Below are 20907 nucleotides of genomic sequence, written 5' to 3' on the forward strand. Positions count from 1 at the left end.
ACGGGAAAATATCTGCTGAGCGCTAGAGCGCAATATGATATCGGGAACTGCGTGTAGTGAAACGTCAGTCAGCGATGACATGACTCCAATATTATGTATCATCAGTGTCATCTCTCAGATAATCTACTAATCATATCACGTCTCTTCCTCCTGGTGAAAACGGCATTTATTATATGACTGCTATAGAGAGACAAGAAACAGGATTACACACGGTGCACTCAGCAAAATATCTATCATCTATCTATTAACTATCATTATCTATCATCCATCTATTATCTATCTATTATCCAGCATCTATCTATTATCTACCTTTTATCTATTATCTATCTATCATCTATCTATTAACTATCATTATCTATCATCCATCTATTATCTATCTATTATCCAGCATCTATTATCTACCTTTTATCTATTATCTATCTATCTATCATCTATCTATTATCTACCTTTTATCCATTTATCTATCCATCATCTATCTATTATCTATCTATTATCCAGCATCTATATATTATCTACCTTTTATCTATCTATCTATTATTTATCTATTATCTTTCTATTATCTACCTTTTATCTATTATTTATCTGTTATCTATCTATTATCTACCTTTTATCTATCTAGCATCTATCTTATTTATAGATAAACCTTCCTAAGTCTGAGGTATTTTCTACACAATCTGATTTGTCCCCTTAAGTCATATTATGGGGGGGTCCTATCTCAATTGCCTCCATACTGTATTTGTTAGCTTGGAGCATTTACAGCCACGGTGCCCTCCTAATATCACAGCCACGGTGCCCTTCTAACATTACAGCCACGGTGCCCTCCTAATATCACAGCCACGGTGTCCTCCTAATGTCACAGCCACGGTGTCCTCCTAATGTCACAGCCACGGTGCTCTCCTAATATCACAGCCACGGTGCTCTCCTAATATCAGAGCCGCGGTGCTCTCCTAATATCACAGCCACGGTGCTCTCCTAATATCACAGCCACGGTGCTCTCCTAATATCACAGCCACGGTGCACTCCTAATATCACAGCCACGGTGCCCTCATAATATCACAGCCACGGTGAACTCCTAATATTACAGCCACGGTGCTCTCCTAATATCACAGCCACGGTGCTCTCCTAATATCACAGCCACGGTGCTCTCCTAATATCACAGCCACGGTGCTCTCCTAATATCACAGCCACGGTGCTCTCCTAATATCACAGCCACGGTGCTCTCCTAATATCACAGCCACGGTGCTCTCCTAATATCACAGCCACGGTGCTCTCCTAATATCACAGCCACGGTGCTCTCCTAATATCACAGCCACGGTGCTCTCCTAATATCACAGCCACGGTGCTCTCCTAATATCAGAGCCGCGGTACTCTCCTAATATCACAGCCACGGTGCCCTCCTAATATCACAGCCACAGTGAACTCCTAATATTACAGCCACGGTGCTCTCCTAATATCAGAGCCGCGGTGCTCTCCTAATATCACAGCCACGGTGCCCTCCTAATATCACAGCCACGGTGCTCTCCTAATAACACAGCCACGGTGCTCTCCTAATATCACAGCCACGGTGCTCTCCTAATATCACAGCCACGGTGCTCTCCTAATATCACAGCCACGGTGCTCTCCTAATATCACAGCCACGGTGCTCTCCTAATATCACAGCCACGGTGCTCTCCTAATATCACAGCCACGGTGCTCTCCTAATATCACAGCCGCGGTGCTCTCCTAATATCAGAGCCGCGGTGCTCTCCTAATATCACAGCCACGGTGCACTCCTAATATCACAGCCACGGTGCCCTCCTAATATCACAGCCACAGTGAACTCCTAATATTACAGCCATGGTGCTGTAAATTTGGACACCCCATACGTACAGGCGGTTTACACCGGCTACACATTCCCATTTTGCCTGATAAGTGCAGTAATCCACATTATAACCCGATCATTACAGTAAATGTGGTGGATATGGAAAACCAGTATTTCTATAAATTCCTATAGGAGAATCTAATTCCTCTCGTTTTCTCTCCACAGTACATCTGAGAGGTCTAAGGTGGACGTGGAGTGTGTGATTAAGATGGCGCGGAGGAAAAGCTCTGATTACCGGGCTCTCCCGGAATATGAGAAGAGCCAGATAAAGAGGACTCTTGAACTTGGCACTGTAATGACGGTATTCAACTACAAGAAGTCTCAATCTGAGCGAAGGACCATCCAAGTCATAAGGGAAACCTTCCAGGTAGCCTGGAGCAAGACGGCCGATAAACTTGAAGGATTCTGTGAGTATCATTGACCTTCTTGTAGGCACATGGGCAAAAGAAACGTCAGGAGAAGCTCAAATGCTGGAATAATGCAACTCTGTGCAAAGCAAATCCAATGTGCTAAGGGAAAGAGCCCAACTTGGCTATATGCAGTGATGGGGGAGATCAGGTAGTCCAAGTCTTCACTGCAGGGCCTTTCCAGTTGGGTAAAAATATGGTCAAGTTGTTTTTTCTTGGTCTCCTTCATCCTAAACACTCTATTAATGATCCCTTTTGGTAGTCTCCATATAAAAATTCCTCAATGGTATCTCGGGAGCCATGTGTGGCTCTCAGGCTCCCTGTATACACTTTATTTGCACTACTGGCATCAGGAAGGTCATTTCATAACTAGACCTTGGGACTAGGGTCAAAGCACTGGGATAAAAGTAATAATACTCAGCCTATGGTTAAAGTGGTCATCTCATCATGATAATTGATAAAAAATTACAAAATGCTTGAAAAAAACAAACAACTTAGAAAATTACCTCTTATTAAAAATACTACTTATTCTCAAGAATAGAGGGATTTTTAATTCTATCGTTTATTGCTCCTTGCCCAAGGTACCGACCACCCATGCAGCCTTATAATAACAGAGTATAGTGCTTACAAGCTCTTGGCTACACAGCTAGGAAATGCTGCTCTGAAGGTACTTGTGCTCCTCTGATGCAAAGCTGTCACTAGTAGCATCATGGGAGACTCTTCTTGTGACCTCTTGAAGAACAACCTTGAGAAAACCTTTTTAATGAGATCTTAATCCCCCAAGTAGAACTACACCACTGGCATTTTGGAAAGTAACTTAGGACTTATAGAAAGTTGTGAACTTCTCGTCTATATTCTTTTCAGTCTTCTCTTCCCTATTCACTACACTATGACTTGGCAAACAGGCAAAAAAACTTTTTATCCCCCCCCCCTTTGAAAACCATTTTGTCAGAACAGTCTCCCATAAATAATCTGCTCTCAAGTTGTTACACAGCTGAATCAACTGATATAAAATGTGAGGGAAATCTGTCCTCAAGGTCATTAGCGAATACACCAAACGCATATGGATGAACAGGTCCTGAACAAGAAGCCAACGTGAGAGGTGCGCACAATAAACTTTTTGCATAGCGAAAAAAAAAAAGTTGAGAGCATATTGTTGCAAAACATTTGCACAAATACACTTTGCTGTAAACTTTTTAAGAAATTATAAGTTCCCCACCAACCCATATTCGTGAAAGGAAGGCTTCATCTGCCTTTCTGTGATTGATGGGCTACTATGCATGATGTAGAGTTAGAGTAAAGATTCGCAGGACCTTGGCTGAGCGGCCACATTAGTAGTCTGTGGCTGCCAGACCATAGCCCTGAAAGCCTCATCCTACCTGCCGGCATGTTTTCTAATTATTAGGACTGGCGTGATGTCATTATTGGAAGGTGACGCACACATCAGAAGATGCCGACAGGTAGAATGCGGTTTGTAAGGCTTTGGTCTGGCAGAGATGGACAATGGAGATGACAACTGGACGAGGGTCCTATGAATCTTTTTGCGTACCTCTAGTTTGAATGTACATAACAGCTAGCTGCCAATCACTCTGTGGGTAGGGGGTAAGTGCAGAGGGTACTCTGGACTCATCTTCTCCCCACGGTGAATGTTCTGAGATCTTTGTAAACTTTTGGCTGAAAGGAGAGCGGACCTGTTCCCATTCGTCGCTGTCTGATGACAGATCCGTCCTAGGGAATAGGGAGTATTTCACAGTTTCTATGAAAATCAATATTCTCTGGGTCGTCCAAAGTAGCCACTCTCTGCATAAACTAACTGATGAAGGTCTTGAACTAGAGACCCCCAATTAATAACTCTAACAGGGTATTCTAAAATGGGTCTTTTAACCCAGCTCCTTAGACACTGCCTAGAGAAAGCTTTCTATCTCCGGCTGTATGTGATATAAAGGCAGGCGGTAGATAGACTTGTGGTTTGTGTAAGCAGCGCCTTTTCCCAAGACTCAGTTACTGTCTTGTTGACTGATTTGATTATTTGGTTAATACGTCAGAGTTGTCCACTTGACGGCCGTGACTGACACTTCGCTCTTATCTGGGATCCATCACGCTTTGCTCTCTGCCGGCCGCCGCCGATCCTTCAGGATGTACAAGACATTGATAGTTTCTAAGTGCTTGGAGGATGCTAGAAGGACAGGATGACTTGATACATTGTATCTGCCAGAATAAACATTCTATTTGTTTACAAAACACAGAAAATGGATTCCTTCTAATCCAAAAAATAAAAAATAAAATAAAAAATTAAACCTCCTCTTGATACTGATACAAATCGCTTTCACGAGCCACCAGAAGTCTCTTGAATTTGCAGCAAGAATACAATTTCACCGCCGAGCAAGAGGTCAGCGCTTTAAATTGCTTTTCCCTATCTCACATGAAAGAACTAAGCATTTCCATTTATTGACGAGATGATGGCTGAGCTGAGACAAGTTACTTAAATCCAATGACCCCTGGCTTGGAGTCCGAAAAGATCTAGTTGTCTGCGTTCAATAGGGACAAAAAAAGACCCGGTTGCTTGTTTTTATTTCTTTAGCGATAGATAGTTTCTTAAAGTCACATTCGTCATTTAGCAGCTGCAAAAATGTCTTTATTGTTAGTGAGGTTGAACCTAAGATGAGGGCATTTCCTATACTATGCTACTCAGAAGAGGGTGCAGCTTAGAAGGGTCCTACACCACTTTAGTCTATGGGTACCCTGTCAAAAATGGCATTAAAAGGATTGCCTGGGACTTTAACATTGATGGCCTATCCTTAAGTCAGATATCTGATCAGTGGGGATGCGATACCCGGCTCCATTGCCGATCAGTTGTTCCGGATGTTGGAACTGTTCAGTTGTGGAGCTGCACAGCACAGATCCATGGACTGTATAGTGGCCGCGGCCGGTACTGCACATCCGCCACCTATTGAAAACAATAAAGTATGGATGTGTACCCAGCTGCGGCCACCATTCCGTTGGCAGCGATGTGCTGAGCAGTTCCAGTTGCCACCAGTAACAGCTGATCAGCAGGAGTGCTGGGTGTCATACCCTCACTGATCAGACAGGGCAGGCAATTAATATTAACGTCTCGGACAACCCCTTTAACAAACAATTGAGAGGGAAAATGCCCAGTTACACTAACCCTTTTTCTTGTACAGAATTTAAAAAAATAAACAACTAGCACTTACTTCCAGATACAGCGCCACTTCTGTGAACAGGTTGTGTTGGGTATTGCAGCTCAGCTGTACCGAACGTTAAAAGGGCTGAGCTGCAATACCGGTCACTACCTGTGGACAGATGTGTAGGCCTACACAAAAATGGAGCTCTATACTCAAAAAATAAATATGGTGAGACAACGTATTATAAATAATCAAATGTCAATTTTATTGGCTCACACACATATAAAAAGTCGGGTAACAAACACCCTAAATGCAATACAAAGGACGAGTATGTATAAGGGAAGGAAGCAAAAATAGATGCACTGCAGGGTTGACATATCACTCAGAAAAAACGCCCCAAAACCATGGCCTATATTATATATGAGCCTGATTGAGCCCAAAGATCACTGATCGTCTATGTGACCAAAAACGGATAATATCCTGCATAATCACGGTCTAATGTCTGAACCATCCATATGAACTTTCTAAAGTGCCAATAATAGTGCAGAAAAGTAATGAGCTTTCTTTCTTTCTTACCCATGTGGGGGAGTGATGTGTCTAGCCGTGTGCAGCCGTTGCCCCGATGCTCGTTTCGCGGGCTTCTTCGGGGGGCACTCAATGTGGTGCTGTTTTTACGATCCTTATTTCTTGGAGAGAGTGGAAAGCGACTCTGGAGGACCCGTTCTGTCCTGTATCCCATAAATATAAATGGACAGTGTGTAATGCTTAATCTCTCCTGCAGAGGCACTGTAGGGAAATCTAACTCTTATTTCCAGGGTTCTCCACAGTTACAGCTGATCGCCGACGGTCCGAGCAGCTTTGTGATCTCCATATTGTCGAGTGAGGTGTCTAACAAGACGGGATTGTCAAAAGCGCACAATGACCGGAGCTGGGCATATTCCTCCGCTCCATACACAGAATCCCTCCTTCGTTTTACACGGTCTCTGAATTTATGTATAGCATGACGCTTTTTTTTTTTGGCTGCTTTATGTCCTACTTTTAAAGGATGACCTCATTGCATCAATACACAAAGGTCTAAAGTACAGGTGCCAGCTCCGCGATGGGCCGACTGCCAACTTTTTTCTTAAAGGGAAAAAACATCATAAGACCATCTTCTCACGATTTATATTGGAGGGGATCGGTCAAATCAGAACTGTTGTCCGCAAAACATCATAGATGGTCAGACATGTGGAAATCAGTTTTTGCACTACACTACTGAATAGAGGTGCATAATATGATGTCTATGTGGAAGGCAGAGCAAAGAGATATATTGGGATCAGGGCCGGCGTTAGGGGGCTCAAAACTGGGAGCTCCCACTCCCACCAGGTGCCTCCAGCGTCTATAGCAAATATTAGATTGAATAGCTCTGCTAGTAAGGTAAGATGAAGGAATGTAACTACCGGTATATTATTTTCTTTACAAGGTCTTTTAACAAAGTTGTCGTAAACAAAAAAACCCCCAAGGGTTCGCTTTTACCCCTGTAGTGGTGCGCCCTTTCCTCTAAACTGCAATACCAAACACAACCCATAGACAAGAGTGTTGCCATTCTTTAGAAAGGTATCTTCCCATCTCATTTACTTTTGAAAGTACCGCAATCAGATATAACGGAAGTCTAAAATGAGGGACCAGGGCTCAGCGGCCATGTCAGTGGTCTGTGGCCTCCGGCGGAAGTCCTGCCTACCAGCCTCCTATCTAAAGACACCCCTGAAGCCTCTTCTGATTAAAGGGCTGGGACGACATCATGTGTCCGTCAAACCGCAAAGATGATGGGTCGGGCCTAGGAATCAGAAGAGGCATTGGGGATTCTGGCAGACAGGAAGTGGTCCGCTAGGCTCCTATTCAGTGGCCTCTGGATCAGGGTCTTGCGAATCAATTTGCTCATCATTAGTGTACATAGAAAGGGTTTACAAATTTGAAAAGTGACAACCATGAGCCAGAAATATGCTAAGAATGGTTGTCACTTCCCTTCCCCCCACTCCTTTTGGCTGCTGATAATATACAAAGTGCTTTAGATGTGTATAATTCATTAGAGCTCCACCCCTGGTCAGCACCTTTCTCGTCAACTCCACTTCAACATTTACTTTGACAGAGAAGAGAGCGTTCCCTCACTCGAAGTTTCGGTGACCTTATCCGTGCCGTGCCTAAAAGGGGGTTTGACTGACTGATTATTTCAATAGCTAAGCCAGTCCCCTTCCTTGCCATGCCCCATTCATAGAGAGAGGAGGCTGACTTAGCTATTAAAATGAGCCAGCCACCTTTCAAACTTCAAGAAAGTAGAAGGGAGCGCTTTACTGTAATGACGCAAATACAGAAATGACCAGGGACTTTCGACGACAGGAAGAAATCGGCAAAGTTTTGATAATGAAATTATATTAGTAACTTGTAATAATTTCAATATAAAACACAAATAAAGCACTTTTTTATGTAGCTGGAGAATCCCTTTAAGTGCATTTCTCAGCAGGGGGCGACAACGAGCGCAGAAGGAAGAATATGAAATCTGTGCGTCTAGCAAAACCTATTTTTACACTGTCCCTAGAATTAAGAGACTTACTGGATTATTGATCAAATATCAACAGTGACTAAAATGTTATATTAATTCAGCCATCCGTTTTTTGGGGGAGTTTTTTTTTTTTTTAACATACCATAATAAGCAGACTGTTTTTTTTATTAGTTGTGCTGGATTGAATTTTAATAACCATTGTTCGTTTTCCCAATTAGACAATTAAAATTTGGTTGAACCAATTTTAAATTTTTATTCCATAAATCAATAGCATACATGAAAATGAGCAGTTTTATAATATATATTATATAAAAAAAATCTGCTTTCTTCTCCTCCTGGACTGATCTTTAACTCTCAATTTATTGATAAAATATGTAAAATACAGTGAAGACACATTTCCCCATTACTGAGATAGTAGATGACAGTTGGTGCCTTTAAAATTCCATGGAGAGGGGAGGAGCTAGTGGAACACACAGACATTCTATTACAGTTCTCCATAGAACTATATGAGCACCAACTGTCACCTTTCTCAGTAAACGGAAAGTCTGTACTCACTGAGGACAGACTTAAAGGGAAGGTGCCGTGATTTTAATTTTTGTATTAATAATTTTTGACTATATAATCAATTATTTTTAATACAAAACTATGTGAATTGAGAATTCAGAAAAATAAACAAAGCAGATTTCTCTGATAATAAATGTTAGAAAGGTTCTTATTTTCATGAGTACTATTGATTTATGAAAAAAAAAACAACAACTCTTTAACTCTGACTGCACAGCCAAAAACCTTACTATGAATAATGAATGCTCATTGGTTAAAAAGCACTTAGATGGGGGAAAAAAAGCAATAAAAATGAACAGAAAGGCAAATAGATTGGTAACATTTTAATGAATATTGATTGTGGCCGCAGAGCTTCCCCCGTGCAGAGCGGTAACACTAGCAGTAGGGCTCAGTCTGTGGGTTATCATCCCGGTGATACTCTGTGACAAGCAACGCAAGGTTTTCATATGCAAATGTCCTTCCCGGCAAGAAACACAACCTCATAAAATTGCCGATATTGTCTTTTTTTTTTTTTGCAGACAAAACAAAGTTTATAAATACATAACGTTACGGACATTGTTCTGTATATATAAATTATGACCTTTCCCGTTACGTCCCGAGTCCTGTGACAGTTCTTGTGAAGCTCTGCTACTATGAATTGGTAATTCAATATCTAAAAGCGTAAAAATGAACTAAAAAACAACAAGAAAGCAAAGTGATAAAATGAAGGTTTTATGATGAGACGGTTTGACCTCTGGTTGTGTGCAGCAGTCATACAAGGAATCTTTAGGAGGTGTAAATGTGGTGTAGGTGATGGGAAATTAGATTTTCTAAGAAGATATGTGAAAAAAATAAATATGACTAATGATAAAAATAAAAAGTACTGTTAACCCCTTAATGACAGCCAATACGCCTTTTAACTGACCTCACATATAAGAGAATATCCTCCCCATACAGGTGACAATCCAGCATCTGTCGGCTGTCCACTATAGCTGACAACTTGCTGTATCAGCCACGATCAGTGTTTGCACCGTCCAAATCTGTTTAACCCCTTAGATGCTGCTGTAAATAGTGACTACATCATTATAAATGGTTAACAGTGTGGTGGCTCCCTCTTTATCCCAATTGGTGCCCTCAGATCAGGATTGTGTGGTCCTGATGTTTGCCATGGCAATTCATGGCCAAATAGCGGCCTTAGAGTCTGACGGCTGTAGTAATCTGTTCAGAAGTTAGAGACATTTAGGTGGTAAAAATACACATTTTCATTTCTGTAATACCACTTTGCATTAATTCCTGTAAAGCACCTGAAGGGTTAATGAACTACCTGACAGCAGTTTTCAATATGTCAGGGGGTGCTGTTTTTAAAATGGTATCACGTTTGGGGGTTTCCCAATATATGAGACCCCTAAAGTCACTTCAAACATGGATAAGTCCCTAAAAAAATAAATGTAGTAAATTTCCTTGAAAAAATGAAAAATTGCTGCTACAATTTTAAACCTCCTAAACTGCTAAAAAAATAAAATAACATTTTACAAATGATGCCGATGTAAAGCAGATATAAGGGAAATGTTGTTTATTAATGTTTTGCTGTGGTATGGCCATCTGGATTAAAGGGATAATCATTCAAAGTTTGAAAATTGCAAATTTTTTTAACATTTTTCTCAAATTTTTGATATTTTTTATAAAAAAAACACAAAACATATTGACCTAAATTTACCATTATCATAAAGTATAATGTATCACGAAAAAACAATCTCAAAATCACTGGGATTTGTTGAAGCGTTGCAGAGTTATTACCACATAAAGTGACACTGGTCAGATTTCAAAAATTTGGCTCCGTCACTAAGGGGTTAAATATATTATTACAATAATTAATTATTGACAGTTTCATTATTAAGCCAGATATAACTAATGATGGCTGCAAGCAGAAACTGTGAATTCACCATCTTTATGAGGGTCAAAGGTTAATTATATTCCAGTGCTGCACTCACTATTCTGATGTAACCTTTCACCTTAAAGGGGTTGACCACTACATAGACAACCCCTTAAATAAAATAGTCTCCCTTATACTCCTTGTATTATACTGCAGAGCTGCGCTCACTATTCTGCTGGTGCAGTCACTGTGTACATACATTACATTACTGATCCTGAGTTACATCCTGTATTATACCCCAGAGCTGCACTCACTATTCTGCTGGTGCAGTCACTGTGTACATACATTACATTACTGATCCTGAGTTACATCCTGTATTATACTCCAGAGCTGCACTCACTATTCTGCTGGTGCAGTCACTGTGTACATACATTACATTACTGATCCTGAGTTACATCCTGTATTATACCCCAGAGCTGCACTCACTATTCTGCTGGTGCAGTCACTGTGTACATACATTACATTACTGATCCTGAGTTACATCCTGTATTATACTCCAGAGCTGCACTCACTATTCTGCTGGTGCAGTCACTGTGTACATACATTACATTACTGATCCTGAGTTACATCCTGTATTATACTCCAGAGCTGCACTCACTATTCTGCTGGTGCAGTCACTGTGTACATACATTACATTACTGATCCTGAGTTACATCCTGTATTATACCCCAGAGCTGCACTCGCTATTCTGCTGGTGCAGTCACTGTGTACATACATTACATTACTGATCCTGAGTTACATCCTGTATTATACTCCAGAGCTGCACTCGCTATTCTGCTGGTGCAGTCACTGTGTACATACATTACATTACTGATCCTGAGTTACATCCTGTATTATACCCCAGAGCTGCACTCACTATTCTGCTGGTGCAGTCACTGTGTATATACATTACATTACTGATCCTGAGTTACATCCTATATTATACCCCAGAGCTGCACTCACTATTCTGCTGGTGCAGTCACTGTGTACATACATTACTGATCCTGAGTTACATCCTGTATTATACTCCAGAGCTGCACTCACTATTCTGCTGGTGCAGTCACTGTGTACATACATTACATTACTGATCCTGAGTTACATCCTGTATTATACTCCAGAGCTGCACTCACTATTCTGCTGGTGCAGTCACTGTGTACATACATTACATTACTGATCCTGAGTTACATCCTGTATTATACTCCAGAGCTGCACTCCCTATTCTGCTGGTGCAGTCACTGTGTACATACATTACATTACTGATCCTGAGTTACATCCTGTATTATACTCCAGAGCTGCACTCGCTATTCTGCTGGTGCAGTCACAGTGTACATACATTACATTACTGATCCTGAGTTACATCCTGTATTATACCCCAGAGCTGCACTCGCTATTCTGCTGGTGCAGTCACTGTGTACATACATTACATTACTGATCCTGAGTTACATCCTGTATTATACTCCAGAGCTGCACTCGCTATTCTGCTGGTGCAGTCACTGTGTACATACATTACATTACTGATCCTGAGTTACATCCTGTATTATACCCCAGAGCTGCACTCACTATTCTGCTGGTGCAGTCACTGTGTACATACATTACATTACTGATCCTGAGTTACATCCTATGTTATACCCCAGAGCTGCACTCACTATTCTGCTGGTGCAGTCACTGTGTACATACATTACATTACTGATCCTGAGTTACATCCTGTATTATACTCCAGAGCTGCACTCACTATTCTGCTGGTGCAGTCACTGTGTACATACATTACATTACTGATCCTGAGTTACATCCTGTATTATACTCCAGAGCTGCACTCACTATTCTGCTGGTGCAGTCACTGTGTACATACATTACATTACTGATCCTGAGTTACATCCTGTATTATACTCCAGAGCTGCACTCACTATTCTGCTGGTGCAGTCACTGTGTACATACATTAAATTACTGATCATGAGTTACATCCTGTATTATACTCCAGAGCTGCACTCGCTATTCTGCTGGTGCAGTCACTGTGTACATACATTACATTACTGATCCTGAGTTACCTCCTGTATTATACTCCAGAGCTGCACTCACTATTCTGCTGGTGCAGTCACTGTGTACATACATTACATTACTGATCCTGAGTTACATCCTGTATTATACTCCAGAGCTGCACTCACTATTCTGCTGGTGCAGTCACTGTGTACATACATTACATTACTGATCCTGAGTTACATCCTGTATTATACTCCAGAGCTGCACTCGCTATTCTGCTGGTGCAGTCACTGTGTACATACATTACATTACTGATCCTGAGTTACATCCTGTATTATACTCCAGAGCTGCACTCACTATTCTGCTGGTGCAGTCACTGTGTACATACATTACATTACTGATCCTGAGTTACATCCTGTATTATACCCCAGAGCTGCAATATCAGACACTGTCCTTTCCAAGAGGTGGCGCTATTACAGCGGAAAAAAAAAATCTCAAAACAGTCTCTTTGTTCTAATCTTACACCTGAGTTTATTGTGAATTCTATCATTACTTATCACATGAGCGGCCAGCAGAGAGTTAATGTCCCCTCATCTCCATACTTTTATGGAAATATATTCCTGCACACACCCCATTCACAGAACTGCCAGAAAGTAATGTGACGTTCTCGCCAGCAGCAGAATCCTATTGTCTGGTATTGTCAGGAGCTGCGTGCGATACAATCAGTAATAGCGATGATGGCTGCATTCACTTTACGGCAATCAGGTTGATGTTGTCAGTTTTCACGGGTGATCCTGCTATGAAATCTCACTTTTTTACTCTATTTTCGCCGTTTTCTTCGCTCCTGTCATTCCTCTTTGTAATGAGAATATAAAAGAATGCTACATTTCCTAAGATCGGTGCGTGGAGCGTTCGTGTGTTTTCGCTTTATTTCCATTTTCTCGTCTGTCATGCTTTAGATTTTCTCGCTGGATCGTTCACTTTGTCGAAATAAATTATTTACACCTGAGTACAGGGAGGGCTGTGTTCACAAGACGCATAAATCCCCCACCCCACCACCACCTCTGATCGGTAACTAGGAGCGTGAAATATTTAATACCCCCCCATTCCCCCAGGTGACATAACCGCCTTGTAGAATTTGCAGGGTAAGTCATATCCGGAGCTGCATTTAGAATTCTGCTATTTTGCTCAGCCGCTTATCTGAATTCTGTACCGCTATAATGCGGCCGTAGAGTTTTATTTCCAGAAATGAAAGTGATCCCTAAGGCTAAGGAATTACCAATTGAAAGATGTCCGACCACTGCGACCCTGAGAATCTGGATCTCAAGGACTGTACAGTGTCATCTTGAATGGGGCAGCAATTCGTACACATAGTAACACTCTCATAGATGAGCATGCACAGCTCTGTTCAATTTATGATGGTGCTCTGTAGAGGCCCATTCTCTTTATCACTGGGGAATTGAACAGTCAGACCCCCAGAAAACAGCACATTATCCCCTATCCACCTTAAAATATAGGAATACTCTTCTAAGCTTTTTACATAGACACATTTCTGTTCATAACGAGGACTGATTGACAAACAACCCGCTCGTTTTACAGCACCTGTACAAGGGGCGATACAAACTATGTAGGGGCAGAACAATGGTCAGTGAATGGATGGAGCAGAAATCCGTATGCTCAACCTTCACTCTCATAGATGAGAATAGAATACACAGTTCTGTAAAATTGATGATGGTGCTCTACAGAGCCCCATTCTCTCTATCACTCTGGAATTAGGCAGTCAGACTCCCAGAAATCAGCAAATTATCCCCTACCCCCCTAAAAATCTGGTACTGCTTCTCTAAGGTATGTTTACATGGACACATTTCTGTCCATAACGAGGACTGATTGACAAATAAATCGCTTATTTTGCAGCACCTGTACGGGGGGGGGGGGGGGGGGGGGGGGCGATACAAGCTATACAGGGGCAGAACAAAGGTCAGTGCGCTCATTCTGGACATCTCGTTTACATGGGGAGATGAGCTCCTGATTACCATCAATTAAAGTGCCACCTAAACAATCCAGTTCACAGGTAAAATCTGCATTCAGTGAAGACAGCTTCCCCCATTACGGAGATAGAAGCTGGCAGTTGGTGCTTTTAGAATTCTATGGAGAGGGGAGGAGCTAGTGGAACACGCAGACATTCTGTGGCATTTCTCTATAGAACTTTACGAGCACCAACTGTCATCTCCTGTCTCAATAATGGGAGAAATCTTTATTCACTGAAGACAGATTTTACACCTCAATTAAGAATCTTGAGAATGAACCATCAATCAATCGATGAGCGATTTTTGCTACTTGGATTTTAATTTACTGGTTTGCACATGCACCGGACCTACAAAAGTTGCCGCTTATAGGATTAGGAGTATTTTTGCTGCTATATTCTTTTTATTGCTATAATGCATTAACAAAAAAAAAAAAATAAAAAAAGTGTGCAAATAGTTTTAAAATCTATCATTTTTTTACATAATGCTTCTGTGAAATCCTATGTGTCTCCATGGTTGCAGACTACAAACTAACCCTGTATGTAGTCTGATCCTGCAGTCCAATGTTGCGGATGACCAATTTGCACCCCCTGGCCCCTTGGAGGGCTGTAAGGGTTTGCTTAGAGTTTAGATATACAGTAATGCTCTTTTTTTTAACCCTTTAGTCTCGTGAGAATATTTGTGGGGAGTTGAGCGACATTTTTAAAGTATTAGTTTTATGTACTTCCTCAGCGCTGGTGGGAGACACCATGTCCTGACAGAAACAGGAAGTGCTTTGTGCCTGTCCATTATATGTGGTATGAAACCACTTCCTTCACCTTTCCCATAAACGTCTTATCGAGAGGCAGCATGTACTGTAAGTGTGAGGGACAGAGCCAGCACATAGCTGACAGCCTGAGAACGGTCAGTACCAGCACAGACATGTCTTTACTTATTGCAGTGGAGAACATGTTTGAGTGGAGATGTGACTTGTGGATCAATGAAGGTCCTGGTAACAGGTTTTGGGTCCCATGAGTTCAAGATCTGGTAAAAAAAGGCTGCCCAGGACCTACTGTAGATATTGATAGGGTTCCTGCACCTACAGGATGGAGGACGTTTTTACAGAAAGGTGCCCAGGATGGAGGACATTATACCAGGAAGGGATCCAGGATGAGGAACATTATTACTGGAAGGGGCTCAAGATAGAGGACATTATTAATGGAAGGGGTCCAAGATGGGGGACATTATACAGGCAGGGGCTCAGAATGGGGAACAGGGAGGGGCTCAGGATGAGGAACAGTATTACAGGATGGGGCCCAGGATGGAGGACATTATACCAGGAAGGGGTCCAGGATGAGGAACATTATTACTGGAAGGGACATGACGGAAAATATTATTACTGAAAGGGTCCAGGATGGTTAGACAATATATCAAGAAAAGGCCAAGGATGGTAACATTATTACTGTAAGGGGCCCATAATGGGGGAATTATTACGGAAGGACCTCAGGATTGGGGACAATATTTCTGCAAGGGGCCCAGGATGGGGAGGGCATTATACCAGGAAGTGGCCCTGATGAAGAAAATTATTACAGGAAGGAGCCCAGGATGGGGACATTATACCAGGAAAGGGCCCAGGATGAGGGACATTATTACTGAAAGGGACCCAGGATGATGAGACATTATACCAGATGGACAATATTACAGGAAGGAGCTGAGGATGGGGATATTATTACAGTAAGGGGCCAAGATGAGGGACATTATTACATTGCGGGTGATCACGTATGTCTTTACAGAACTAGAACGCTACCAAGGCCCATACATCTGGTCAACATGTGGATGGGAACCCAGGTTCAAATTTGGGGGTCTTGGAGCAATTGAATGCTGACACTTGGGGTCTTGGAGCAGTGACATGCTGGCACTTGGGGTCCTGGAGCAGTGACATGCCGACACTTGGGGTCTTGGAGCAGTGACATGCTGACACTTGGGGTCCTGGAGCAGTTACATGCTGACACTTGGGGTCCTGGAGCAATGACATGCTGACACTTGGGGTCCTGGAGCAATGACAGTCTGACACTTGGGGTTTTGGAGCAGTGACTTGCTGACACTTGGGGTCTTGGAGCAGTGACATGCTGACACTTGGGGTCCTGGAGCAATGACATGCTGACACTTGGGGTCTTGGAGCAGTGATATGCTGACACTTGGGGTCTTGGAGCAGTGACTTGCTGACACTTGGGGTCCTGGAGCAGTGACATGCTGACACTTGGGGTCCTGGAGCAGTGACATGCTGACACTTGGGGTCCTGGAGCAGTGACATGCTGACACTTGGGGTCCTGGAGCCATGACATGCTGACACTTGGGGTCCTGGAGCAGTGACATGCTGACACTTGGGGTCCTGGAGCAGTGACATGCTGACACTTGGGGTCCTGGAGCAGTGACATGCTGACACTTGGGGTCCTGAAGCAGTGACATGCTGACACTTGGGGTCCTGGAGCAGTGGCATGCTGACACTTGGGGTCCTGGAGCAGTGACATGCTGACACTTGGGGTCTTGGAGCAGTGACATGCTGACACTTGGGGTCCTGGAGCAATGACATGCTGACACTTGGGGTCCTGGAGCAATAACATGCTGACACTTGGGGTCTTGGAGCAGTCACATGCTGACACTTGGGGTCTTGGAGCAGTGACATGCTGACACTTGGGGTCTTGGAGCAGTGACATGCTGACACTTGGGGTCTTGGAGCAGTGACATGCTGACACTTGGGGTCCTGGAGCAGTGACATGCTGACACTTGGGGTCCTGAAGCAGTGACATGCTGACACTTGGGGTCCTGGAGCAGTGACATGCTGACACTTGGGGTCCTGGAGCAGTGACATGCTGACACTTGGGGTCCTGGAGCAGTGACATGCTGACACTTGGGGTCTTGGAGCAGTGACATGCTGACAGTTGGGGTCCTGGAGCAATGACATGCTGACACTTGGGGTCCTGGAGCAATGACATGCTGACACTTGGGGTCTTGGAGCAGTCACATGCTGACACTTGGGGTCTTGGAGCAGTGACATGCTGACACTTGGGGTCTTGGAGCAGTGACATGCTGACACTTGGGGTCTTGGAGCAGTGACATGCTGACACTTGGGGTCTTGGAGCAGTGACATGCTGACACTTGGGGTCTTGGAGCAGCGACATGCTGATATTTCTCACAGTAAAATAATTGGAAAGGCAGGCATGGAAAACATTTTAGCAACTTGCAACCAAATTCCATAAACTGAAGCCGTCCAATTGGCGCTAATAGTCCGTGTCTGTACAGCTGCCACTTTACAGAGCGACATACAAGACTGTAATTTGTGGAGTGAAATCTAGAAGTCAAGTTCTCTACTGATTCAAAATCTTTTTTTTTTGCAGTGGACCTTTCCGAAATCAAGGAAATTCGCCAGGGAAAAAACTGCAAGGATTTTGAGCGCGGTAAAGCCTCACGATTAAAGGAAGATTGCTGCTTCACGATCTTCTATGGAAGCCAGTTTGTCCTTAACACATTAAGTCTTGAAGGTAAGCTACGGCTCGAGACGCAATGGTGACCCTTAAATAAGCCCATTAGGGTCACAGAGGGGCTGAAACTGATTGTTTACTGTTACGACGGTTATATGTCACTTAATTGGGAAAGTTCTCTTAGCAGAACTGACCAAGGGACATGTTTCCATTCTTTTTATTCTTGTGGACCATCACTCTGCAAAAAGAACATGGGACCCGACAAAAATGGATGCGGTCCAACAGCACAATGCAGACTATATTCTGTCTGTACAGCAGCGGACAGGCTGCCATAAAGTAGCTTGCCTCTTGTCATTGTCCGGCAAGTCCTCTCTGACATATCTTTTCTGCTTATACCCTGCAGCGGACTCTGTGGACGACGCCGAGAAGTGGAGAGGCGGGTTGAATATTTTACTTGAAGAAGTGAATTTGGCTTCCACGCCAAACATCATAGAAAGGTGTGTGGAAATTGGTAATATTCTCTTAGGGTGCGGAGGTAAAAATCAGGGGGTAACGTGTGAGCGGAGCTTCGGCCTCGTGTCCAGAAGTGGTATCTAGAGGACAGCAATGCTGGTGGCCATACAACATGAAAAAGGATTGTCCCAATATAGTAAGTTATCCCTTATCCCTACGATAGGGTGTAACTTTCTGATGGCTTGGGGGTCAGCAATCCCCACAATGATCCCGAGAACAGGGCTCTGTCTTGGTTGGAGTGAAAGTCCATTCATTGTCTATGGGACGGTCTGAGAAAGCCTTGTACAGTGCTCTACTATTTTCATCAGTTCCGTAGAGAATGAATGGAGGCTGAGCATTCTCACCTCTGTTCTACTAAAGACCGCTCCAAAGCTCCATTCTTGGGATTGCTGGGGGTCCCCTAGATAGGGGATATCTTGCGTTTGGGGAAGACCTCCAGACTAGAGTTGGTGCAGATCGTACAAAGTATATTAGATAGTTGCCTAACTTTACATGTTTGTGCTTCTAAAGGGATGGTTTTGCTTCAATTCTTCATGACTTAAAGGGAAACTCCATAAAAACCCCAGAGTTTCCCTTTCTAAATATTCAATAAAGTCCTGTTCTATCACAGGACCTGAGTGATGCATACAGCTGTCCACCTCTTTCTAAGCTTCTGGTGACACAGGTAATGCTCCGAAAACCCCTGGACGTTTAATGGGGTCGGATGCCATTACCTCTGGTCTATCGCAGAAGGAGCAGAGGACTTCCCTGTGCTGGGATGAGGACACCACTAAATAATGTGGCCATTGTGTTTCTGGAGGGAACTTGGATCTGGGTTGAGTTGACCATCAATGGTTTTTTTTTATATTTGTGTGTTGTTAGTTGGCTAAGGAAGCAGATCTACTCCGTGGATCAGACCAGAAGGAACAGGTAAGATGACATTCTTCACAAGTTTCACGTCTGAGAAAGTAAAAGTACCTGCTAGTCAGATTCCAATGTCGGCACAAGTTATTATAAGCCTTCAATCTGTATGGACTATGTGCTTGCTATCGTCTGTCCGGATGACTCAGGAGTAGAAACTAAAAAAGTCCAATTTTTCCCGTAAATACCACTACGCTCCTCCTGGGCCATGTCTAGTGGGTGTTCATTCTGCAGACAGCTGTCTCTCCTGGTTCTCTGCTCATATTTTCAATGTAGGGAGAGGTTTATCCATCCTAAACATAAAAGGATTAGTCATTGAGATTCTAATGTGCTGATCCTTCTTTCTCCCAATATTATCTGTCGGGGAAGAGCCCGGAAACCCCCATACACATCGGAAGAAGAGTCGGGCAAATCTCATCTAGTGTGTATGTGCTTAAAGTCTGTGACCGAAAACTTTCCTCCTCATCCCTCCTAAAACCCTAATATATGGTCCTTATAAAAGTGGAAAGGTCACTGCCATTCACAAAATCAACACACTCCTCTCCTAAAATCCTATATGCTGCCGTACTTTGTTCATCGTTTCTAATAATGTGATCCCACACTCCTCTCAACACCTCCCCTGAAATCAAGACACCATTCCGATCCTCTGAACAGGTCACTGCCATCCACAAAATCAACACAGTCCTCTCCTGAAATACTATATGCTGCAGCACTTCCTCCAAGGTTTCTAATAATGTGATCCCACACTCCTCTCTACACCTCTCCTGAAGTCATGACACCATCCCAATCCTACTGAGTGAACAGGTCAGTGCCTTCCACAAAATCAGTCCATTCCTCCTCTTCTGCTAAGATCATCAACGAGTCCTTGCTGGATAGAAGATTGTGCAAAAGTATTAATCATCATGCAATTCTGCATTCAGTTACCATTTTGTTAAGACAAAAACTGATTTTTTTCATTTTTTTTTACGTAAAAGTCTAGCATAGTGGTTTCCAATCTCTCCAGTCGTCAAAAAACTACAACTCCCAGCAGATTTCTCAGCAGCTTGAGAGATCCTTAACAGAATGGCAATTCGTAACCAGACAGAATGGGTCACGGTTTCCATTCTCATGTGATTTAAGCCTTTCTTCCATTGTCCTGGGGTCTCAGAACCAGGGAGGTTCATTCAGGAAGTACAGGATGTTATGTTCCTCAATGTTTCGCCCATGACTTGGATTAATCAACTTTCTCAGAGACTAAAATTATTTCATTGTTCTATATCACGAAGAAAAAAACTTCACGCCAAGCTATTCTATAGGGGGAAACACTTTTTTTCCCATCACTTTAGAGCATTTATAGAGCCTTGCGCTGTGCTGATGAGGCAGAAAAGGCCCAAACAGATATGTCCATATGCGGTCAGTTGAAGAAATTAGTGTTACAGGAAGAGCAGATCCAGGGGTTATTGTTAATATATAAAGTGATGTACTACCGTATTGCTAGGAACACCGTGACCCTTTTATTGCCAGAATCCATAGGGGCCCCAAAGGTCAGCCCCCATACTGTTAGGACCTCCTCAGCCACTTCATTTGTAAATGGAGAGAAAACAACTGATCAAGATCGCCAAGCAGTATAATGACGTAAGATAGGGAATCA

General features: G+C 43.0%; 1 protein-coding gene across 4 annotated transcripts in view; it reads left to right on the forward strand.

The window, feature by feature from the left end:
• The window catches only part of PLCG2 (phospholipase C gamma 2), a 117475-nt gene that overhangs the window by 29746 nt on the left and 66822 nt on the right, over positions 1–20907 (forward strand). For all 4 annotated transcript variants that reach the window (XR_011315233.1, XM_069739169.1, XM_069739167.1 and 1 more), the window contains exons 2-5: positions 2027–2268; positions 17781–17924; positions 18268–18361; positions 19239–19286. Coding sequence is in view for 3 of the 4 variants with exons in the window: in XM_069739169.1 (XP_069595270.1) it covers positions 2070–2268; positions 17781–17924; positions 18268–18361; positions 19239–19286 (485 nt within the window). In the remaining variant the exon portion in view is untranslated. The remainder of the gene's footprint in view (positions 1–2026; positions 2269–17780; positions 17925–18267; positions 18362–19238; positions 19287–20907) is intronic.

The sequence above is a fragment of the Ranitomeya imitator genome, chromosome 9 (assembly GCF_032444005.1).
Source record: "Ranitomeya imitator isolate aRanImi1 chromosome 9, aRanImi1.pri, whole genome shotgun sequence".
NCBI classification, from domain to species: Eukaryota; Metazoa; Chordata; class Amphibia; order Anura; family Dendrobatidae; genus Ranitomeya; species Ranitomeya imitator.